Raw genomic sequence first — 25,383 nt, 5'->3', positions numbered from 1 at the left:
GAATGGGGCTCAAGAAAGGCACTTTGACCAGGGCTGCATAAATTGCCCAGGTGGGATCCCACTCTCCAAGCACGCGTTCTTGAAGCAAAGTGTTGAAAAATCGATTTGTGGGGGAAATGCGTGCTGGCAAGTTCTGAACTAAGCAGTGCATGTGGGCTCCTACATGCCTAGTCTCTGGGTTTTGACTCTGGGATTTCCAGCCTTTCCAGTAACTCTGCCCACACCTCGATCTGATTGGCTACAAACAGACCTATACTAGCCAATCACATCGAGGTATGGGCAGATGAGCGTAAATCTCGCTCAGATTGCAGCCATTTGGCGTTTATTTTTTAATGTGGTCAGCGTTTTAGGCAAAAGCCGGTGGGGCATACAATGCCATTATCCTCCTGTTTTTCTTCAGCAAACGTAGGCCGGTATGTGTGGGCTGCCATGAATGCTTTAATTTCTATTTCCCAGTGACTAGCTGTCCTATCTAGAGGTCCCCTCTATACAGTCCATTTTCCTTCCATATCGGAAGCAGCATGACTGTGTTTGCTGGTATGATAGCTAAAAAGATTGAGGCCTGCTGCAAATGCCTCTGATGACCTGTAAGTGAAAGCTTCTCAACCCTCCCTTTCAGAGCCAAGAGACTGTTCAGTTTGTGGTGTGTGCCACAAAATTAGTCAATAGTGCTTATTTCTGCGATAAGAAAAAGCCGTTTGTAACTGCCTTGACTGTTGGAAAGTCACGACCTGTGCAACATACCCTGCCGCTCAAAGCACACGTTTGGCACTGTTTGCCACTTCTGCATTCTTCTTCCAATTTCACTGTGGGGGGCGGGCCTGGCATAGAGAACTCGGTGCTTATAAGTGCTCCATTCTGATTTTACGCATGTTGCTTGACGCCTTTGTGATGTTACAGAGGTGGCCACTTGGCACAGCGCCACCGTTTTCTCATTGCACAGCCTTGATGTGCCTGATGTTTGATGAAGGACGCGTTTAAGTGCTTACTGGGGGAGTAGCTCAGTCCACATTGTTGGGGGTTTGTGGGTGTTAGCCTGAGATTTCCCAGCAAGAAATGCAATGTACCCAACTAAAAAAGTAGAGGACCGTCACTTTCCATCACATTTGGAGCCGAAGGATACTGTTCATTAGCGAGCATGTTAAATGCCTTCCATAGCCGATTTATTCATGTTAAGTTTCACTGGTCAGCTAAGGGCGGCATACTGTCCGGAGTACCGCCTGCAATTGCAGCCTTTCTGTCGTACCTTCCTGCACAAAGATCACTAACTGAAATATCAAACTGCACCTGGCTCCTGTTTATATCTTTATACTTACTGTCATATAATATTAAGTCAACAATTATTGACACTACGATATTCAGATCCTGGTGCTCCTTCATTATAGTTGAACAAAGACAAAAAACAGCGTCCAATGTAGCAGCAATCTCATCCAGTTTATTGGGTGTACTTCTCAAATCTTCAGGGGCTTGTGAAAAAATGAGCTTTCCAAGTTATTACTGTCATAAGGAGATTTTACTTGAGATAAGATGGTACTTTCAGGCGAATTGCTTTCACTATAAGACGGATCTGGAGCAACTGCAAAACGTGACGGGTCTGGTGAAGCTGACAAATTGCTGCCAATAATATGATCAAAACCCTCCAAACTCCATCAAGCCTCTTCTCCTTCACCCTCTACTACCATGGGAGGATGCAGAAAGCCCAAAGATTGTCTTTTAAACTCATTGCATAAGTTCAATAATGAGGTATTGTCGACCATGGGGTCATATGTACTATCAGTGCATATATTCGCTTACCGGGCTTCCGAGATATTTATATTGAGCCCGTTATTAGCTGTTAAATGAGGTAATAAGTACGCATTTTCTTTACATACTGACAAAGTTTTTGAATTCAGCTGGCCTTTCACCTTTTTTTTTGTTGCACACATACCAGGGATGAGTGTGATTCCACAGAAACCAAACTGTTGTTTTCTTTTCTTACCTCGGTCGGTCGTTGTGTGACCGAAGTTTACTGGGACATAGCTATTTAACTAAATAGCCCACAACAGAATTCAGGAATGTTGGTAAGCCTCACCCACTCAACCAACTTCCAGCTCCAAACGGCAAAACTGTATTTACACTTTCCTTCACTTGCGCATATGCGCTGTCCTGGGGATATTATAAGGAAGGAGGCAGGGGACTACCCACGCCAAGCACTGAGCGCCCAGCCTGTAGTAGAAAAGTGCAGAAAACTAGAGCTGCTCTCACCACGTTCAAACTGTGATCCACTGCAGAACTGTAATCACCCCTTTACCTTCACTTTCCCCTGTGCGCCGTAATGTAATCATGCAGTAAGGCAGCGAGTCAGTAATTCTGGCAGTATTCCTGAAGCACTCGCTGACCCTGCGCAGCTCTTAAGGCAAGATGCAATGGGAGTGCTGTTAAAGTACTGGCCACGCACTCATACAAACTGACACACATTTCAAAACGGAGGGAGAAGTAGTAGTATGCAGAACAATAGTGCAGAATCACGGCCAACAAATGTCTAACCTACCCACCTTCCAGGACTGTACACTTGTTCACTTGTAGTGCACTCTTCAAATGGGGGGGGACTGACTATCAGGGTACATGGACCTTCAAGCGCCACCGACTTCAAGAATCTATCAAAGGCTGGGGGAAGCTGAATGTGCGGAGTGCTGAATGCACTCACCACCACATTCCCGACTCCTGAGTTGGGAAGCTTTGTCACCGGTGGCAATACTCCGCAGGTCTGCAGAATTACTGGATGTGCTCCCGCTCACTCCCTGCTTCCCACTGCACTGCTACACACGGCTATAGACGTGGCAGCAAATTTATCTGTTAAGCTCAGTAGCTCATCTCTCATGTTTTGTCTCTCCACTGTTTTAGAGGATACTCCTTCCACAGCCCCTCTTCATTTTAACCATATGCAGGTTGACAATCTCCCAACCCTGGGCTTTGCACCCTTAACATCATAGCCTCCCACTTCATCAATATACATTTCCTGATGTGATTATTCGAATAACCCTTGACAGCTGCAGATTGCTCTTTTCTTCAGTCTCCGTCCCGCCTCCGTCGGTCCTGTAAAGAGTCACTAAACACAGTACCTTTATGTTGCAGCAACATTGCTATGGTGCCCCAATGGTTTCTGATCCAACCCCTGCTCTGCCGCAGGTGAAGCAGTCCACTGGGACCCTGGTGTCTACTGTGGCTTTCCTATGTGACAGTGCTGTTGATGACTGAGCACCTAGAAACACTTGTGTACAGGCACGTTATAAATGTCTTATATCATATCACCTTTATTTAAATGGCCTATGGCAGCCCTGTTCCTCAGTAGGGCTTTGAGCCCTTATTTACTCTGTGGTGATACCGTTGGTTTCAGGGCTTTGGGAGGCCCTACATCTCGTTTCCTCTGTGGCGGCGTTGCCAACAGTGAAACTCCAGGGCTTTACGAGCACTTTGATTAATTTCCTCTGTGATGGTACCTCTGGGGCGGGAAGTCCTAGTTGGGCTCCGGCCACCCAGGCAGAGCCTTCCCAAGTCACTGCGTTGCTGGCTCTGAGCTCCGTCCGTACCAGACGTGATGTGGCCATGCTCCAGTTAAGTCTTCCAACGCTCTCCTAGTCTGGCCCTGTGGAGAGCGGGTAGCATGCAGGCTCCACCCCTCCCCCCTGGCTTTGCTGGCAGCCTTGCTCAGGCCACCGGTGCCATTGGGGCTCCATTCTGTTTTTCATCACCCACCATGTGTGGCCCCGGGCTGGTGGACTTCTGCTATGGGCATGCCGACTCCTTCAACCTGTTTCACTTTTGTTTATTAACTGTTTTCTCCCATAAACCAATCACTGAGCTGTGGGTCATACTGCCCTAGCCAATGACTGCCCTCACCCTAATACCCTCCTCTGGCAGCCATCTTCAGATTTTTACCGCACGTTCAAGTGTTGGGAGTCCCCGTGTTTCGCTCTTGGAGCTTTCTGCGTTTTCTCGTGTTTTTATTGGCTAGGAAACCCTTATTTTTGTTCAATCGAGCCCGTGTGCTCCATCATTTATTCATCCGATTAACGGGGACACATTTTTCAGCATCTTTCATCGCCCGTCAAGGGCAAAATCGTTGAGTGTTTTATTGGAAGTTTCCAGAAGGCCTTCAGGCCTACATCGCGTCAGATCATGTTGCAGGAGGACGACGACGGGGCTTCCCTCTTCAAACTCTGCACTAGCTGCGGTCTGCGGAATGTTTTCACGGTGTCGACAATTCAGAAGAGCATACCGACGGCACCACCAGCGACACCACTGGTGACAATCCCGTTGACACCAGGGCCACCACTGCCGAAGGAAGAGGAGACACCCTACGCATCCACTCCAACTGTCACTGCCCTCCCCCCCTGGGGACACGGGGACAGACACAGCGATGACAGACACTGACGACGACGGCGGAATCTCTCCGCCACCAAGGGCTTCTCCGCCGGACGAAGTGGGATCCTTCCACCCCATGATCACCTGGGCGTCGGAAATCTTTCAGCTCACCCCGGAAGAGGAGTGCTTCCTGTATCAGCGCCGGGAGGCGGAAAGGACGACCGTTCTGTCGGTACCGCTGCTGGACATGATGGGCTTGTGCTGCTGAAGAGCTGCACCTCAGCCCCGGTGAAGAGGGACCGGCTAGAAAAGAAATACCGGGTGCCGGAATCTGCACCCAAATTTCTGCTGTCCTAACCATCGCCGGACTTGGTGGTCTCGGCCATGGCTAGGAAGACATCCTCCAACCCGCTGTCATCAACCTCTGTCCCCCCCAGATGGCGAGGGGAAGAAATTGGACGCTGTGGGATGGAAGGGCATTTACTCAGCGGCGATAACGGTCAAGGTGGCCAACGCCTTAGCGATCTTGGCCAGGTGCGACCGGGAGCTATGGTACAAGATGGCTCAGATTCTGGATTTCCTCCCTGAGGACAAGCAGGTAGAGGCAATGGAGATCTTTCAGGAAGGCGAGGTGGCGTTGGACCATGCCATCACTTTGGCACTGGACATTGCGGACACAGGATTCTTCCCGATGGGAAACAGGGTTTGCCTCTCGTCGTGGCTGGCTGAAAGCCACCAACTTCAGACGAGGTTCCTGGACATGCTGTTCAACAGAGACCATATTTTCGGCAAGACCGTCGATGAATCTCTTCAAGCCATCAAGACCGGCCATCAAGACCGACACAGAGACGGCCCGTGTACTGGCGTTTCAGCGAGAATAACTACACATCCCTCAGCTGCTGCTGGAGGTTCGGCCCATGTTAAGAAAAGAGGCGATAGAGCTGGTTCCGAAGCGACTCCGGGGCTCTGCAGTTTAATCAAGATACTTTCTAGTAAGAAAGAAGATCGGGGGGCTGGTGACCCATTCTCGATCTACGACGACTCAATAAGTTTATCAAGTCCCAGAAGTTCAGGATGGTCATGTTGCAGCACGTGCTTGGCCAACTGGAGGGAGGAGACTTTCTGTCGTCATTGGATCTAGAGGACGCTTACTTCCACATCCCCCTTAACGTAAAACATCGCAAGTTCCTGCGCTTCATTGTACAAGGGAAGCACTACCAGTTCAAGGCTCTCCCCTTCTGACTGAAGTTGGTGCCCAGAGTCTTTACGAAGTGCCTGGCTCCGGTGGCGGCCCATCGGCGACTACAGGGAATTCATGTGTACCCATACTTTGACGACTGGCTCATCCAGGTCAAGTCAAAGGACATCGCTGTCGATCACACAGAGAGGACCGTTTGGCTGCTGACGGATCTGGGGTTCTCAGTGAACTATACTAATAATAATAATAATAATTTTGCGCTATATAAATGCGAAATTATTATACTGCTTGACTCCATTGCAGAACGCGCTGTTCCTGGGGTCCAGGCTCAACACGGTGTCCTGCCTGGCGGCGCCGTCTGAGGAGAGAATAGCAACCATTTTGGGCATGGTGCAACGGATGTTGGCACTGAAGATCGCCACGGTGAGGACCATCAAGCCGCTGCTCGGTATGATGTCCTGTATCTACCTGGTCCGGCTCTGCAGGTTGCGGATGCGACCGCTCCAGGAATTCCTGGACTTCTGTTGGATCCAGGTGTCCAGAAGCTTCAAGGACAGGATTAGGAGTTCCATCGAGCGATAAGGTGGTGGGGCGTGTGTTCCAACATCGCCGGGTGCATGGACTTCCAGAACCCTCAAAACCCTCAATACCAGGAGACAGTCACAACGATTGTTTGCTATTTGTCATTTTGCAAAAAATTTCCACTCCCAAACCGTCGGGTTTCAAGAGGTGCTCGGACTGAAACTCTTAAGATGTCCCTGACAGACCCGCACAGGATCTGCGTTTGGTGCTTCGGCACAGATCACACCACCGACGATTGTGGATCGTGTCAGCAGATGAAACCAAAGTCGTGGTGGGAGCAGACGGCAAAACTGAGAGTGGCGTGCCCCCTGTCGAATTCACCAGCTTGGTTTCCGACTCACCCAGTCGGGAGAAAGAGGACAGACGTCATAAGAAGGCTAAAAGAGGTCACTCATCTGGAGCTATTTTTCGTCTTCCTCTTCTCACAAGAAACGTTGCAGGCATGATTCTGGTTCATCCGAGGAGCGAGTTTGGTCCCAATCCAGCTTGGATATATCCAGAGCAAAATGGGAAGAGTTTAAAGATCAAATGCTCCAGATGATGGAGGCTGCTGCGGGTATGCAGGAAACCCCCGAAGCAGAAAGCCAGAGAGTTGCCAGTTGCGCCTGATGCTACCGGCGCCAAGGAGCCATAGTTGAGTTTGATGCCTTCGTGCCCAACATAGACCGCCATCAAGTCGACCATACCATCGAAGCCGCTGTTGCCCCGATGGCCCCAGTGCCATCGACGTTGAATTCGATCTCTGCACCGATATACAAGAAATCTTATACCTCACTAAATACTCTCCCACTAGACCTCGTTGCTCCTCTGCCACCAACTCTTTGTGTGTAAAGTGTTTTGCTAAAACGAGGGCAACGGTCGCTCACTTTCTTCTGCGGGCTTCCTCCTTTGGAATAGCCTTCCCCTCAGACTTGAGCAGGACCTTCTCAAATTCTGGAAGCTCCTTAAGACTTTCCTCTTTTCCTCCTCCTTCCCACCTTCTCTCCTCTGCTAGTCGCCCAGTTGCTAAATCAGTGTCCTGGGCCCTTATGCATCTTCGGTGCCTTGACCTCCCTCACCAATTATTCCCAGCTCCTGTCTATCCATAGCACTTTGCATCTGCACACCCTCCGCTCTGGGGACTCACACTTACATCTCCTGTGGCCCTGGCTGTGTAGCACTCAACATTCCTAGGACTTCCTCCATGGGTCTCCCACGAGCACGGACTCCCCAGCACTTACCCCCTCTTCCTTTCTGCACTTGCACGTTCTGAAATACTTGCATGGCATTGTACGTTCGTCCCTCTTGCTCCTCCCCCTCAGCTCTTAATATTGTGTTGTAATGTTCCCTCCCTGCCCTGTGGGTGCTTTGAAACCGTATATTGTTATTGTATAAGCACCTAACAAGAAAACAATAAATAAATATCCCTGAGTCAAGAACATCGTTCTTCTACACGATGACCTTAATTTACGTATATGATGGGAACCAGGCTCTCTCTCTCTCTATTTTCACCTGGCGCCAGGAGGGATAAGGCAGTGATTACTTTTTCGCCGATCAGGTCAACCTTCTCAACTTGGCTGAAGATCTACGTGACACCAGTGGCTTGGACACCTCCCCCAACCTGGACACACAACAGGCCCAATCTTATGGACATGCAAATGCCTAGTATCGATTGATGGTGGCGAGAGTGGTCGATGCCTTGGCCTTGTGTGCCCCTGCAAAACCGCTGTCAGCTTACGAGCTCACGGATATTCTTGGCAGAGGTCCACCCATTGAACCATCAATGCATTTCAGTGTGGCCATTTCAGACCCCATTGCCTCCATTTGGCAAAGTCCCTGACAACACCTCGGTGAACTCTTGAGTTAACAAATACAAACCAGTGAGTGATGATCCGATATACTTGTCGACTCACCCGAGTTTAGTGGTCCAGGCAGCCACAGTGAATACTATGCCGTCCACCTCCACCTCTACCTCCAATTTACCAACTGACAGAGTCGAAGAAAAAAGATGCCAAAGCCAAGAAGGTATTTTCTTCTGGTAGCATGGCTCTCAAGGCAGTAAATGCTTCATGTTCCTTTGCCAGGTATACACACAGCCCTTGTAGCACTATTCAGGAAGCAGCAGAACACATCCTGGAAGGAAAAATGCTTGAAGGTTTGGTGGAGGACGGCAAAGAGGTAGCCTGCCAAAGCTTGCAATAGGCCCTGGGTATTGCAGATTGTCTGAGCAGAGCTATGGAATCAGCTATAATGATGCGCAGGCAGGCCTACCTGCACAGATCAGGGTTTTACTCCCAATGTACAATCCAGGTTGCTCAACATTGCCTTTGATGGCAAGCATCCGTTCAGTACTAAGGCAATTGGATGCTGAGGTACTGCAGAACAAAGAAGTACTAGCTATCCACCAAGAGGTGCAGGCTTATAGGGCAATGAGGGGTATTCTAATGGCTGGCCCTGGGTCTTTGTTGTGCCTGTGTGGGGGACTGTTGCCAGCCCCCCGGCCGGCTGAAGCAAAATCGCACCCTGTGGTGTCTGGCATTGTTGGTCCCTGTGCGGTTTCCTGCCGTTCCTGTCACTGGTGCTTAGCACCTCCTTGGTCGGAAGGGCAAGGTGTTGCTTACACCTTGCCCTTCGTTCTTCCCGCTCCTACTTGCGACAGTGTGTCTGCCCTAAGGCATGGCATGAAACAGAGGAGAGGCTGCTGTGTGTGTAAACCTGCCAGCTATGGCTGCCCTCGCCCTCGCCTTGTTCTTGTGGCCATGGGGCAATGGTTACCCGCCCCTGCCTGGTACCCTTGCGGTGCTGGCCATAACCAGTGGACCCATATGCAGACTGATTATAAAAACCACCTGTGTGTAAAACCATACATTTTTCCCCCAGGTAGAAACACAAGGACATTGGGTAAGTGTTGGCAATAAAAGGCAGTGGAATTTATATTGCGCATATTATGGTCATAGCAAAAACATAATCATAATTACAGTAACCATAAATGCTGTACTTTTGGGCACCGGGCCTGAGGTTGCCCCCTCTGGCCTGTGCCGCCACACCTGGGCGGGTTCCCGGCTGTCCAGATTCCCCCAAAAGTTCCAAAGTTTACTTAGTGACAGCCCCTGTTTGTGAGGCTCCCTACTATCTCTCTGTGGGAATGATCCATACCTGTCCCTGATAAATGTGTCCCGTCTTTGTGAAAGAGGTCCGGGTTGGCCAGGGTTATTGCACTGTGTCTTATAAAACCGAGTCCACTGGCTTTCGATCCCTCTGTTCAATTTCTTTCTCGCAGTGTCCACGGCTTTGTAAAAATTTGCTCCCCCCAGGTTTTCCTGGTTAGCATGGAGAAATAAAAAATGTCTGTGTCCCTCCAGTTGCGAGTGATGCCTGCTAGTGAGTTACATATGTCCTCCAGTAATTGTCTCCTCTCCATGGATACTAGGTCGTTACCCCCCAGATGTATAACTAGGAATTCTGGCGGGTCCCTGTAGGCCACCAGGTCTGCCAGTTTCTCATGTATGTCCGGCCAGCAGAGGACCCTGTAACCCCACCATGAGGTGATGGTGTTGCTAAAAGTTGCCCCTTCTTTTGTTTCATCCGCCCAGCGGCCTGTTCTGAACACAAAAGACTGCCCTACAATCCATGCTGATTTTAGGGGTGCCTTCTGACCTGTTTGGGAGAACATTTTACATTAGTTCTGGTCTTATATATTTCTTGAAGCAATCTGATTTCTATCCCCCTATGTCTTTTACCTGTTGAGAACTCAACCCCTCTTGCCATGCAGTTGTTGCTGTGCCAGTTCTAAAAGTATCCCATCCTGCTTTGCAAATGGCTTTTAGCAGTATCCCTTTAAACTAATAATGACTCAGGGCGGAGGCGTCCCTGTATATCAAAAATCTCCCCCTAACATTGGGCGATGTGCGCAATATAGGTTGGTAACACATACAGGGCAGTTGTTTACATTGTAATACAATAAATATTTATTTCCCTTTTAGCTCCTGTGTTGGACTTCTGGACATCAATGAGGATGCTGTCTGCCCTTACTCTTGTGTCCATTATCCCTAATCCATTGTTAGCTTTGATGCTTGATGCTATGAGTTCACTCACCCTGAAGGCCCTGAAATATGCCAGTTAGTTTGCTGTTCTAAACAGCAAGGTTTCGTATGAATGTGAACATAGGTCTTCTATGACTTGTTATTTTGGTCATTTTTTTGGAAGTCTAGCGGGAGTCTCCCTGGAGTTTTGAAAAATAATACACTGCCATGAGGCGTTTCTTAGCCCATTCTTTCTTGAATCCCTGGTTGAATGCCCACCTCAAAAATGCATTGATATCCTTTGTTGTCAACAATTCTACATGCTCTTGCTCATAAACATTCTGTACTGTTTGCAGACACTTACTGTGATGTGTTGACTGCCAAGGAACCCTTGCCCACCTCTAAAAGGAACCCTGTGTCAGGGTCTGACTTTATTGTGGGCAGCATTTTGCTGCATTCACCTGTGTTTGAGGTGAATATAGGATCATGTTGAGTATCCGGCCATACGGCGTTGGCTCTAAATTTTCTATTTTTCTAAATTCTCCCACCAGTCTTCTGGGATTTCTGTCATCTCTTCTCTGTCATTGTGCACCATTTACCGAAATTTCGTCCACTGAAAACGAGATAAAGCATCTGCAGTGTTATTGTCTGCACCTGCAATGTGTTCTGCTCTGATCTAGATATTCTCACACAACGTGATTTTTGTGATGGCTCTGAGGATTTTCAATACCAGTTGGCATTGGGTCGTTCTTTTGTTGATAGCTCCTACTACCACCATATTGTCAGACCATGCAATAAGCTCGGTGTTTGCTAGGCGCCTTCCCCAGATGCGCAAGGCTAGCCAGATGGGTATGATCTCTAATATTGTCATGTTTTTGGTCCAGCCAGCTGGATGCTATGCTTTTGGCCATTCCCCGGCATCCCAGTCTGTTTCCAGGATGGCCCCAAACCCTTTGCTCCCTGCTGCATCAGTAAAAAGCACCCTTCTGTTACTTGGAGTTCAATGGTGTGCGGCAATATGTTGTCCCATTGAAGTGCGTCTGAAAATCTTCCCAAATTTTTTCATCTTTCTTCACATTTTCTCCTAGTCTAATGCGCAGGTGTGGTTTTGAGCAGGCTTTTGTCTTTAGTTCCAAACTTCTTGCTAACATATTTCCTTGTGGTATTACCCTGGCTGAAAATTCAATCTTCCAGACAGTGATTGTATCTCCCTGACAGAGCTTTTCTTTTTCCCCCATTTTCTGAATTTTCCCTAATAGCTCAATTATTGTTGCGCTTGGGATCTTGCAGATCCCTGCTACGGTATCTATTTCAATGCCTAGGAAAATGTTTGTTGCTGGTTTGGTAGTTTTCTCTGCTGCTAGTGGTATGCCCCTCTGTGCTGCCATTTTTATAATTTCTGATAGTGCCCTTTGGCAAACATCTGTATGAGCTGGTCCGATTAGCATGAAATCATCTAAATAACACACTACTTGTGCCTCAGGTAACTGTTTTTGAAATGCCCACTGGAAAAATTAGCTGAACTGCTCAAACAGTGCACATGATCTGCGCAGCCCATGGGCAGGCATCTGTTTACATAAAATTGATCGTCAAAAGAGAAACCCAGCCACTGTTGCGAGGTGGGTGGACTGGTAGCAGTCTAAATGCTGACTCCGTCTAGTTTTGCATTAGTCCCTCTTGCCACAGTTCCGGACTACTCTCAGTGCTTCTTGGAAGTGTGTGTAGGTCACTGTTGATTCTGCCTCTTGGATTCCGTCATTAAGTGACTGGCCCTTTGGATATGATGGATGGTGAATCATCCTCATTTTGCCTGGCTCCTTCTAGGGTACTAAACCCAAAGGTGATGCTATGAATTTTTTGAAAGGCATATGGTCCCATGGTCCCCCTATGCTGCCCAGTTCCAGTGTTAATTGTGTTTCTCATTATGTTTGGGTTTTCTCTTGCTGAGATTAGGTTTTTTGGGATTTTTGGTGATACCTCTCCCTGAAATGGAATGAGGAAACCTTCTCTAAAGGCTTTTTCTATTGATGCGCTGATCTTTTTGTCTGGGTAGCGAGCCAATGCTGCCCTAAAACCTTCAATGTTGATGGGGGTCTTGCCTGGCGCTATATTTATTTTAAACCTTATCTTACTAATCCTCCTTTTTTGTATTTTTGACATGCAGGCGGGTGCAGTTGCTGTTTGGGTGGTCGCCCCTGCAGTTTGAGCAGTTGTGCCTATACCTGCACTCCCTGCCCCATGCGCGTTGACCTTTTCCATAGTTCCAGCAGGTGGTAGTTTTGCTGGCACAGGTATTGGACCTAGGCCCCCATGGCTGCCTTTTCTGAAAGGGCTGCTCCCCTTTGCCTTGTTTTTCATTTTCTGGTATTCTATTGCCCCCTTGACTGGTGCCCCTTAGTTTGTTGGGGACCTGTGCTTTCTCACCCTCTGATGGGGGCTTCCCATTCATTAAATAAATATAATTTTGTACCTCATCCCATTCTATTGTTGGTCTTTCTGACATGTTCCTTCTGAACCTTTCATCATATGCTATCAATCCCCTTCATAAGCAATTTTAACCTCCCAAATTTTGTCAATGTAAGGTAATATTATAATACCGTCCCCCGGGTTCCTTTCCAAGTATACAGTTGCTAAAATGGTAAATCCCTTTAACCAATTGTCCCAATTTCGTTCTACTTGCGCATTTCTTGCAATTGCTTTATCTTCAATTATCTTGGGGTCTCTGAAAGCATCTATGCCTTTTTTCTGTGCTTCAATAAGTGAAAAAATTTCTACGTACTCCTTTTTCCATATTGAATCTTTTATTGTATGGTCAATGTTCCATGCCAATGATTTCTTGTATCTGTTTAATATCTCAGTTTCTAGGTTTTTCAATCTTTCCTCCAGTTGCACGCTGGTAATCATTGTCACTTCTGTGGCTTGTGGGGTGGCTGCTATTGGTTCTGTCTGTCCTGTGTTGCCGACAGTTGTTGCTCCTGCTGCTGTTGTTGGCATGGGAGCAGTCCATGCTTTAAGTGGCCCCTCTGTCGTCTGCTCCCCCGTTTCCGCAGACACTACTGGGTCTGGGGTGGAGAGGGTCTGATTTCAATAATCACAATTGGCTCCAAACGAACCCTATTTTCAATGGCCACTGTTGGCTCTTTAGGTAGCTGCTGTTTATCCCTCATTTCTAACATTAGTTGCTCAATTCTTTTCATATTTTCACTTTGTTGCGTTAGATATTTAGCTTCAAAGTCATAAAACATACGGGACATTTCTGTTGCCTTTTTACCTTTTTAGCCTTGCGTCTGCTTGTCTGTTTCTGCCGCCCCTTTGGATTTCTTGGTTGGTGGCGGTGCCTCGTCTTCTGCTGTGTTGGCGTTGTCTGTTTCCACCACTGGTTCTCCATATAGGTGCTTCCTGACCCATGGCCAACCATGGTGTTCTGCTGCTTCTTTTGCCAGTCGCAGTAGCTGTGATTTACCTTTTTGTGGCGTCTTCTTGGGTGGCATCCATTATATCTTGCTTGTCCCCTGTATTCAGGGTACTGTTCTGTGTAGTTGGTTTGCTTTTTTGCTGTGTCCCCTGTTAAAAGGTGAGGTTGTCTACTTCAACCAGTTTGCAATGTTGCACTTTCATTTAAAGAAAGTTTAGCACGAGAAGCTCAGGGTTTTGTGTATATAAAACCCTTGCTCTGTGTTGTCCTGCTTCCAAATACTGATTTCCCTCAATACTGCTGCTTTTGCGGTGCAAAAATGTAGGGAGAAACTCTTATGCCGCGTTATTTTCTTTGCGCTCTGTTGCCAGGCAACCCCAGCCCAAGTTCCGCGTTGCAGCGTTTTTTCTTTTTTTTCTGTTTCCCTGGCAAGACTAAAGCCTTTGTTCTGACTGACGTTCCAAGCCTACGTTCGGCAGAAGAACGCCTGCTGCCGCTTGCTGTAAAATCGCCTCCTCGCCTCGGTCCTGTCATGCTATGCCGCTGACAGGTTGGTGGGGCTGCTCTTGTTGTTCTCTGTTTATCGCGGGTTGTTTCTCTATAACGCTGCTTTCTTTTAACTGATCCGCTCCTGTTTGCTTTGCAACGCGCTGGTCTTTTGTTGCAATTGCCTCCTTCCTGGATGATGTTTCGGACCTTGAGGCGACCTCAGTCTTTGCTCTGGCTCTGGTCGGCGATCCCCCGTCCTTGGCGCTTCTTGGCCCCTTGTCCTGCAGCGTACCGGCGACCTTGGAAGAAAAAACACTTTTAGCAGACTAAGTAAAAACTCACGTCTGGCGAAGCGTGCTTTAAGAACAGGGTAATGTTCTAAGAAGTGAGAGACTCTGCGTGCGCAGTGCACTCTGTTTGCTTAGGTCCCCGTGCAGGGTCCCAAGAGGAGACAATTACTGGAGGACATATGTACTCACTAGCAGGCATTGCTCACAACTGGAGGGACACATTTTTTATTCCTCCATGCTACTCAGGAAAATCTGTCGGGGAGCACATTCTTACAAAGCTGTGGACACTGCTAGAAAGAAATTGAACAGAGGGATCGAAACATTTTGCACAGCCAGGGGACTCGGTTTTATAAGACACAGCTAAATAACCCTGGCCAACTCGGACCTCTTTCACAAGGACGGGACACATTTATCAGGGACAGGTATTGATCGTTTCCACAGAGGATTAGTAGAGAGCCTCCCAAACAGGGGCTGTGTCACTAAGCAAACTTTGGAACATTTGGGGGACCCTGGACAGCCGGGAACCCAGGTGTGGCGGCACGGGCCCGAGGGGGCAACAACAGGCCCGGTGCCCAAAAGAACAGCATTTATGGTTACTGTAATTATGATTGTTTTTGTTATGACCATAATATGCGCAATAAAAATTCCACTGCCTTTTATTGCCAACACTTGCCCAATGTCCTCGTGTTTCTACCTGGGGGAAAAATGTATGGTTTTACACACAGGTGGTTTTTATAATCGGTCTGCATATGGGTCTACTGGTTATGGCCAGCGCCACAAGGGTACTAGGCGGGGGCGAGTAACGATTGCCTCATGGCCGGCAGAACAAGGGGAGGGCGAGGGCAGCCGTAGCTGGCAGGTTTACACACACACAGCAGCCTCCCCTCTCTGTTTCATGTCATGCCTTAGGGCAGACACGCCATCGCCAGTAGGAGCGGGAAGAATGAAGGGCAAGGTGTAAGCAACACCTTGCCCTTCCGACCAAGGAGATGCTAAGCACCAGTGACAGGAAGGGCAGGAAACCGCACAGGGACCAACAATGCCAGGCACCACAGGGTATGATTGCTGTCAGCCGGTCGGGGGGCTGGCAACACAGTCCCCCACACAGTCACAACAAAGACCCAGGGCCAGCCATTAGAAGATCCCTCATTGCCCTCCAAGCCTGTACCTGTTGGTGGATAGCTAGTACTTCTTTATTCTGCGGTACCTCAGCGTCCGATTGCTAGAGAAAAAGGGTGGCAGCACAATCTATACTGGCCCTGATGTTCTGTCCGGCAGAGAGTACATGGAGTGTCGGGAGGAGTGGACGAGGAGTGGCACTGCGCCCCCTAGTGGCAATACATTTTCAGAAGAACAGCTGCACTGGGATACGATAATCATATGAGGAATCTGTGGGAGGGGGACATCTATCAGAACAAACATTAACAAAAGCTCTGTCATTTGTTCCATTGGATCTACGTTATAACTTTGAAATAAATACTGCAAGTCACAAAACGTCAAATTTATTTTTACGAATTTAAACACTGCTCATTGGGAAAAAAACGGTGGAGGCCCCCCAAATACACCACATTAATTATTACCCCAATCCCCCTCGATTTTTTCAATGAACAGTGTTTACATTTGTTTACAAAAAAATCACAGCATGTTTCCTCGGTATTTAGGTATGATGCCGTTCCATCACTGAAAAGTTAATCTCGTTTTCGTTTGCCTTTTTTGTTGCCCTACAAAATGTAGGTTGCAATACCTTTTATTGGCCCTGAAAAGGAAATATAATGTTATGTTACTACATGTATATGTATCCCGCAGGCCCTCCTTCAGTAATCTGTGGAAGGGTCATGTATGGTTCCAAAACATCAAAGACTCTGTCGAGAGATGGCAGTCCGTCACCAACAAAGTGCACGGCCAAGTCGACACCGAAACCATTGACGTCAGCAGCGTCCAAGACACTGACTTCATTGACGCCAAAATCAAGTTTGGTAACGACTCCATCGGCATCTGGCTCGAAACCATTGACGCCTGTACCGGAAATTCGAAAATCCTTTAAGCCATTGCCAAGAAATGATTTTTTTAACTCCCTTGTGTCGATTTTATGAAGACTATAAGCCTTCAAATGACAATAATCCTCCTTTTGGGTTACAATATGGCACACCTAATGTTCCTGATAGTTTTATATCGCAAGAGTCTAGGATGCAGGACCTGTGTGGTTCCAAAAGCTCATATACCATACCATCTTTGCACCTTATGTTTTATCTTGTCCTGAAAAAGACCTGTTGACTATCAATATACAGTAGTCCTTCCAGGCCTTGCCTTGACACACAGAATGTGAATTTATTCTTAATCTGATGGTGTTGTTTGGCGTAACACTAGCGATATGACGCTGTGATCTCGCCTCAGTAATTCCAGCTCTTTCCCCTCTGCCTGCTTCATATTGGCCATTGATGGACTAGAGTTACAAGTTGGAAAATGCTACATCAGGAGGTACAACAGTGGCATCACAAAAGTAGAGGGTTCAATTGGGGGAGTGGGGGGGGGGATCAGTCTGTTCTCTCCCTCCCCTCCTTCCAGAGCTTCTCCAAACTGGAAGTCAGTAGAAGGTGGGGGAGAGGTGCACCTATGTCCCTTCATAATCAGTGCTTGCATGGGGCTACCCAGCCTCCCTGGCCATTCCTCTCATTAGGGCTTGATCCCTGGGTTCGGTAAAGGATCCATTGCAAGCTGGGGTAGCGGGGAGTTGCAGCATCAATACCTTGTGATAGGAAAACACACACACACAAGCGCGCACACACACACGCACACCTGATAGCAGCATAAACGCACACACACCTGATAGCAGCATAAACGCACACACACACCTGATAACAGCATAAACGCACACACACCTGATAGCAGCATAAATGCACACACACACACCTGATGGCAGCATAAACACACACACACACACACCTGATAGCAGCATAAACGCACACACCCGCTGATAACAGCAGCAGCCCGCACACACACATCCCCTGATAACAGCAGCAGCCCGCACACACACACACAAATACACACACCAAGTCGATTGCAACACAAAGGCACACTGAACAGCTCCATGTGGCGTCTCAGTGTTTGTTGGCAATGTTCTTAACTTATTTTGGCAGCACCCTCCCATATTTAACATAAACAAGCTTATGATTTAAAATGTGCTTTAATGTCACTTCTTGTAATGCCATCAGAGATGCTCTGTGATTTGACATTGCATCTGCTTCCCATATACATTCTGAGAAATGGTACCTTAAATTTAGATGTTTGTGGGATCAGGTCCCGTTAGGTACTGGGTTTAATTTTAAGAAGTCTTACTTTTAAATCCAGGCTCAGTCATTTGAGGCTGTTGTGATCTTGGACAAGTTGGTGCATCTCCCTGTCCTAGAAATAACCATAATTATCACACTTTACTTCGAAAACACACGCACACCCTCCAACTCCCACACACAAACTCAGACACCACACAAGTACCATGCTCCCTCCTCATCACGGTGATGTGATAAGCCAATGTATCTGCTCAAATAATGCTGCCATTCTCAATGTGATGAAGAAAGCAGAGCATTGACCTTTTCAACTTCAACTGATAGAAAAAGTACAGAATGCGCGACCAGCCGAGCGTGACATAATTTTGGATTTGTAGATAAAATTGCTCATAATGGCATCTGTGTTTTGTGCAGGCTGCTGTCTCCCAGGCCCAGCCTGCTGAATGCTGCCAGTGATGCGAGGATGAACTCCCAGCCGCAGAAACCGCTGGACCTGAAACAGCTGAAGCAACGTGCAGCTGCCATCCCTCCCATAGTGAGTACCTGGGAGCCGAAACAGGCCTTTGTACTTGATTTCACTGTACACTGCATCCCCTCTCTAGTTACTCCAGAGCAGGTCTTCAGCGCTGCTGTCACACTTTCTCTATTTACGCAAGATAGACCACAAAGCATAAGAGGATGTGAGCGAGTGGAGAAATGGAAAGAGTAGTAGCACATGAATTGAAGGGAGGTTAAGGCAAGAAGAGTGAGTGAGATGGCGCTAGGTGGGCAGGCGCGAGATTGTGCGATGGCGAAATGTTCAAGCGGTGGCATGGACTTGACCCATTAAATCCACTCTTGTTTCAGCAGTGACATTCTAGGTATTCTGCTCCAATTTACACTGGCATAGGACCAAACTGGGCTGTAACTGCCTACAGTACAGCCCTTCTAGCCCTTCAACGTGGCTGAGGCTATCTGGCCATCTGATTAGATAGAGCAACAGGCATTTTGGCCAATCATAACTTGGGAAATAATTCTCGCAGCGTGGATGAGCCATACCATGTTGCTAGATTATCTTTTTCTAGCAGCTCTTGAAAACAAGAATTTAAAAGTCTGCATTGACATAAAATATCACCACACATAACGAGCCTGTATGCAAGTTAAATGGGGATATGGCAGAGGGAGGCTTCCATCACCTTCCAACAGAGCACACGGTGGGGGGAATATATTGGTGGCAAGAGGAATATATTGGGGGTCTTCGCACTACACAGAATAGAGTAATCTCTAGTGAGATGCCATCAATCTGATCTATATTAAATTGCAATATGGTTGACCTAATATCACTGCTCGAGTCTCATTAGCTGTATGTATGCCAGTAGTGCCTGCATGATTGAAAAAGGCTGCCATGCCCTACTCGGATGCCTGGTTGATTGGGTTTAAATGTATTTGATACCCTCTTTGTAATGAGTTGAGGAATATACTGTGTGGTACTGTGGCACGTCCTCTCCCTGCAGGAAGCATTGGCTGACACCAGGTGTTAGTTAGCATCTTTTTCGTTTTCTAGTAGAAATGTGTTATTTTATTTTGGAGTCCATGTAGGTGTTTTCAGCGGTTTAAAATGTTGTGTTTATAGTCGGAGCATCCGTCCCTCTTCGAATGGATTGTGTTCAGCTGCTAAGAATTTTTTTTGTGGCAGTGGGCGCTGTTCGTCGGTGCGGTCGACTTTATGTCCCTCGAGGGCGACGTCATCGAAGGTATATATGGAACGCGCAGCGCCCATTGGCTACAGTTCTGTTTTTTCCGAGTAAACTATCGCTTCGTGAACTACGGCGCTTCATATTGTACTTTGAAGTTATATGATATGACATTTATAATGCACCTGTACACAAGTGTTTCTAGGCGGGAACATTTTCAAGAGTTATAAAAATGTCTGTCTTTGGTTTTGACAACCCTGAAGACCGGATATAAGAAATGCCAAGACTGCAGTGCTAAATGTCGGTGACTGACCCACATCGGGTGGGTTTGTGGTGCCTTGGTGTGGAGCACAAGGCCTTCAGTCGAGTCAGTCGATGACAGGGAGAGCTTTGAAGGAGTGTAATGGGAAATTGGCGGTAGGTAGAATTTCCCAAAAATCCCTTTCAACCACCCTGTCGAAAAAACATTCCTCTGACGAAGCGAGAGTCGACTCTCCTCTACGGAAGAAAACTAAAAGGTCTAGGTCACGGAGTGGCTCTCGCCACTCTACGTTTTTGACGTGAAAAGGCATCATAAATCACCTAATAAGTCTTCCTTGTCCGACTCCGCTCCAGAGAAGAGTTTATCTTGCCCTACTAAGGCCTCTACTCCAGCTGAATGGGAATCATTCAGGCTGGAAATTATTACAATATTCGAGAGACGGGCTCCCTCGAAACAAGCAGGCCATGCTCCTACCGCGTCTTCTGACGCCGGTATGTAAAGGCTAGAGCCAAATCCTGTGCGCCCTCGAGCCCTGGATGAAGGTTAGATTTTTATCGAGAGCCGTCGAGGCCTCGAGTCGATGAAAAATCATTGAAGACTCTCGAGTCTTGGAAGTCTGTGACCGACAAAGTCTACGGACAAATAGACTTTAAAACCATCAACGATATCAGCGTCCAAGACACTGACTTCATGGACGTCAAAATCAAGTTTGGTGACGACTCCATCTGCTTCTGGCTCGAAACCATCGAAGCCATCGACGCTTGTCCCGGAAATTCAAAAATCCTTTAAATCATTGCCAAGAAAGGATTTTTTTTTAATCTCGCACTTCAATTTATGAAGACTATAAGCCTTCAAACAATAATCTTCCCTTTGGGTTACCATATGGCACACCTAATGTTCCTGATAGTTTTATATCAGAGGAGTCTTGGATGCAGGACCTGTGAGATCATTTACAATCAGTCAGTGGGGTGGACACCTCTTCAGAAATGGTAAATGGCAGATGGCAGATCACGCAGATGCCGCTTACAGGCAATTAATGACCATGGTCACTGATATTCTAGGATGGAGCAGGCCTTCCCTTCCATCCGAACAGGATGACCTCACAGTTATCCTGGGCAAAGGTCCTCAAAGGGATCCAATCCTACCATTTCATGTTGCTCTACAAAAAAGAGTAAGTGCAAACTGGGAAGCGCCAGCATCAAGTCTGCCAGTCAAAACTTTGACAAAAAAATATAGACAGTCAAGTAGTGACCCCAGAAAGCCTGGTGGTGCAAGCAGCAACCTCTACCTCTAAACAAGCTGCCTATCCGACTGTTCCACCAGATCGGGATGATAAGCATATAGACACCTGATCAAAGAAAGCCTTTTCTGCTGGGACCATGGCTTTTAAGTCTATCAACTCTACATGTGCCCTTGCAAAATTTACCTTCACCCTATGGGACTGTGTATCCATGGCAGCTTAACATATTCCCGAAGGGGAAGAAAGAGACGGCATCCCAGTCATTGTAAAAGATGGGAAAAGAGGCCATGTGTGAGTCTCTACAGTCGAGTTTGGATTCCGCTGACCGTATCAGCAGAGCCATGGCGGAAAGCACCGTGATACGCAGGTTTGCGTCATTAAGGAAGTCTAGATTTGCAGCGGACATGCAGTCTGAACTTCTTAATATGCCTTTTGACGGGTCTCATCTTTTTGGCAACAAGGCTGGCGAAGGCCTAGAGAAGCTGCAGACCTCAAAGACAGCAGCCAAGTCTCTCAGTGCCGCCATCAGGCAGCTTCAGCCTTTTCACCCCAATGGACCTTCTTGGAGGACCTCCTTTTGCTTCTACTCTTCAGTTGGAAGAGCAAGAGGAATGGCTGGTTAAAGAGGCCAAAGAAGATTCCCTCGTGGTGGACGAGGGAGAGGTGCAAAGCCCACCCAAGCAGTGGCATCTTTACCATCAACCACTGCTTCAGCAGCCTCAAAACCTCTGTGGTATTGACTCATGACACCCTGGTGGGAGACAGACTATCTCAGCATCTGAACGAATGGGGAGGTATTACTTCAGATGCTTGGGCATTAGAAACTATAGCCGAGGGTTACTGCCTCACCTTCATTCAGAGACCTCAGAATCATCTACCGGGAAACAGTTTGTCAAAGGTTCCAGATCCATTCCTTTTCCAGGAAATTTTGAGCCTGCTAGAGAAAGGTGAAATAGAGCCAGTACCTGTAACGGAGAGGAACAAAGGATGGTATTCTCAATTTGAGACTGAGACCCATCTTGGACTTAAGATACTCTGAAGATAACTGCCTAACTATTGCTCGAGCAGTGATAGGTGCTAAATTGGACTACTGCAATGTCCTTTTTGCCGGGACAACCTACACAAGCTCCAGACAATTCAAAACAGTGCCTTATGAGTGGCATTAAACTTACCTAGGCATCACCATATGTCGGAGGCCAGAAAAGCAGTACACTGGCTCCCCATACAGCAAAGAATCCTCTTTAAGACACTCCCCATTACCCACAGGTCCATATCTAAAGAGGCCCCACCACACCTAGCTCAAGGAATTGTTCTCCATCAAACAAGCCTACCAGTACACCTTACACCCACAAGCAGATTCAACCTAAATTCAAGCAAACCAGAGCAGGAGGCTCAAGTTTCCCAGTCCTCGCTGCAAAACATTAGAACGCCCTCCCGCAACCTCTACGAGCAGAAAACCCATACTGGGGCTATCGAAAAGCCCTAAAAGCCTGGTTTCCTTAACTAGTAGACTAGCACCCTGCCATCACCGCCAAATCAGTTTAGGCATGGATATTGTCTCTGTAACCCATGAACGAACATAGGATTGCCATATTTGTACCTGTATGTACCTATCTATTCTTTCTGTACCCTACCTATCCATATGTACCGATGGACTAAGGACTCCATCTAATGACTTTCCACTGCTTATGGGCTACATGTAACTGGATCATAGCACCCTGAAGCCTGAGGGCTTGTGTGTGCTGTATAAATGCAAACAATAAATAAATACTTGAACAGGTTCCTCAAGAAGGACAAGTTCAAAATGTTCACACTTTCTCAGATCCTTCAGGCCCTCCAGCTCCAGGATTGCATGGTGTCATTAGACCTTCAGGATACTTATTTTCTTGTGCCAATCCATCTCAAGCACAGAAAGTACCTGAGGTTTGCCGTTGGCGATTCTCCTCATCAGTTTCGAGTTCTGCCATTCAGGCTGACCTTCGTCCCAAGGGTATTCACCAAACTGATGGTGGTGGCGGCAGGGAGTCTCGGGAGAGCAGGGATTCACATCTACCCATACCTGGATGATTGGCTGATCAGGGCACGTTCTCCCGACCAAGTCCTGGATCATCTCAGCATAAACCTGCCACTCTCTCCCCAAACTGGGCTTCTCCCTCAATTACAAGAAGTCCCATATGATACCATCTCAAAAGCTCCAATTCATCAGGGCTGTACTGGATACATGCTTGGGAAAACCCTCCCCACCCGAGGTGAGGGCTCAACACATTCTGCAGATGGTCACCAAATTTCAGAATGCACAGCGTCTCCCAGCCTTTCACTTCTTGAGGTTGCTCGGCCTCATGGCATCCTGCATTTTCCTGGTGACAGAGGCTCTCCTGAGAATGAGATCCCTTCCATAGGCTCTCAGGACACAATGGTCTCAATTCTCGGGCAACATGTCAGACCTACTTCAGGTTCCAAACAGGGTTGTACAGGATCTCCTGTGGTGGGCCTACAAGGACAACATTCTGAAGGGAGATCCTTTTTGGCAACCATGGCCGTAGATAACAGTAGTTATGGATGCCTCACTGACAGGGTGGGGAGCCCATGCCAACGATCTGACAATCAGCGGTCGTTGGTCTCCATTGGAGTCCAAACTACATATCAACCTTTTGCAGCTGGGATCAATCAGACTTGCACCTTAGGCTTTTCTGCCCTCTGTAAGGGGAACTAATGTCCTGATAATGATGGACAGCACATTGGTCATGTACTACCTCAACAAGAGACGAGGCGTAGGATCACTACCACTGTGCAAAGAGGCAATGCTGCTCTGGTTCTGGCCAATACAAGAAGGAATCTCCTTATCGGCAGTTCAAGTGGCTCTGTTTGCGACCAGTGTCAACCGGAAGTGCGAACTGTTGGATTTTCCCTAAGAGGAGCTCTAGGGGACGCGTTCGTAGTGGACTGGGAGTTTCCACTTCTGTGCGCATTTCCTCCAGTCCCAGTCATTCCTCACGTGATCAGGAGATTAAGAAAGTTCGGGAAATCCATGATCCTAATTGCTCCGGATTGGGCCAGGAGGACATAGTACCCGGACCTTCTGGACATGTCCATCTGCCCTCCAAAACATCTTCCACAAAGGGAGGACCTTTTCTCACGAGAGGAGGGACGGGTTCGCCATCCGGATATCCGGACGCTCGGCTTTCACGCATGGTTTCTGAGAGGCTGAGATGCAAGGATTGGGACCTCCCGGACGACGTAATGGAGATTTTGCTTTCGGCCAGAAGGCCAGCAACTAAATCTTTGTGCCGCTGGAATAAGTTCTGCAGCTGGTGTAGAGTTAAGAATGTTGACCCTTTTACATTTAATACACTGATGGTATTATCCTTTTTATGACACATGGCAAATCTGGGGCTCCAAATTGGTACTATCAAGGGATATTTGGCGGCGCTTTCTATTGTTGTAACACGTTCTGCGGCTGGTGCAGTTTAAGAATGTAGATCCTTTTTTACACTGCAGGTGTTATCTTTTCTGCTGCATTTGGTCAAGGTTATTTTGACAGCGCTTTCCATCTTCGAGCTCTCGTCTGAGGAAACGTCATATCAAAATACCTTTGGTAGTACAATTTCTAAAGGGACTCACTAACGTGTTCCCTCCATCTCCTTTTAAAGTTCCTATTTGGGACCTTAATCTGGTTTTGAAAATGTTCATGTGTGCACCATTTGAACCACTCCATTCATTTCCTTTAAGAATACTAACATTCGAAACTACCTTGTTAGTAGCATTAACATCAGCCCGTAAGGTGAGCGAGTTGCAGGCACGATCTTTGAAACCACCTTTTATGGTGTTTTAGAAGGACAAGGTCGTCCTTCAGGTCAAACCTTCATTCCTACCTAACAATATATCAGATTTTCATCTCGGACAAAAGTTAGTATTACCTATCTTTTACCCACCACCTCATCCTGGCAAGGAAGAGGAAAGGTTGCACAGACTTGACCCAAGAAGGGCTCTGAATTTCTACATTTCAAGAATGTCAAAGTTTTGTCTAGATGTCCAACTCTTTATAGGATATAATGGTCATAGGCTGGGACAGGCTGTAACTAAACAAAACTTGTCCAGATGGGAATGTATTGGCTATTATTTGCCAGCTCCTGCCTTCATAGTTCCTCAGGTGCAGCGGAACCCCACAGACCCACAAAGGTGCCTCGCTCCCAACTAATAGGAATTACAGCTGAGCTGGGAACACCCGTGAGGGAAAGGGGAATGTGACAAAATAACAAACTCAGTCACTGGATCTTCCTTCTTAGGACTGATATCTGCATGAGTGAGAAAAGACAACAGGTGAGCTTTTCCTGTCTAACTTCACCTCCCTCTCTCAATCCTTAAAATTGAACTGTACCTGAAAATCCTCTGCAGAATGCCTAGACGAAATTATTCATACCAAAACTCCAAAGATTACTAGAAGAAAACGAACTGCCATGGAACTCAAACGGTTTACTTTTAGTGAGATCTTCGTGAAAGTCTTTCTTTCCTTTCTTCTTATTTGCATTAACCAGAAACTGGGATTATATCAAAGAAGAAGCCCAGTTCACTGAATTTCAGATTTTTCGTCCTTATAGTACTCTT

The 25,383-nt window shown here is 47.3% G+C and overlaps 1 protein-coding gene across 6 annotated transcripts in view; it reads left to right on the top strand.

Moving 5' to 3' along the window:
* The window catches only part of NCOR2 (nuclear receptor corepressor 2), a 2,813,293-nt gene that overhangs the window by 2,182,115 nt on the left and 605,795 nt on the right, over positions 1 to 25,383 (top strand). For all 6 annotated transcript variants that reach the window (XM_069619703.1, XM_069619702.1, XM_069619704.1 and 3 more), the window contains one exon: positions 18,018 to 18,138. In XM_069619703.1, coding sequence (XP_069475804.1) covers positions 18,018 to 18,138 — 121 coding nt within the window. The remainder of the gene's footprint in view (positions 1 to 18,017; positions 18,139 to 25,383) is intronic.

The sequence above is a fragment of the Ambystoma mexicanum genome, chromosome 10, assembly GCF_040938575.1.
Source record: "Ambystoma mexicanum isolate Mex_15411 chromosome 10, UKY_AmexF1_1, whole genome shotgun sequence".
Taxonomy (NCBI): domain Eukaryota; kingdom Metazoa; phylum Chordata; class Amphibia; order Caudata; family Ambystomatidae; genus Ambystoma; species Ambystoma mexicanum.
The sequence above is the reverse complement of the archived record's forward strand: the minus strand, read 5'-3'. Positions and strand labels throughout refer to the sequence as shown.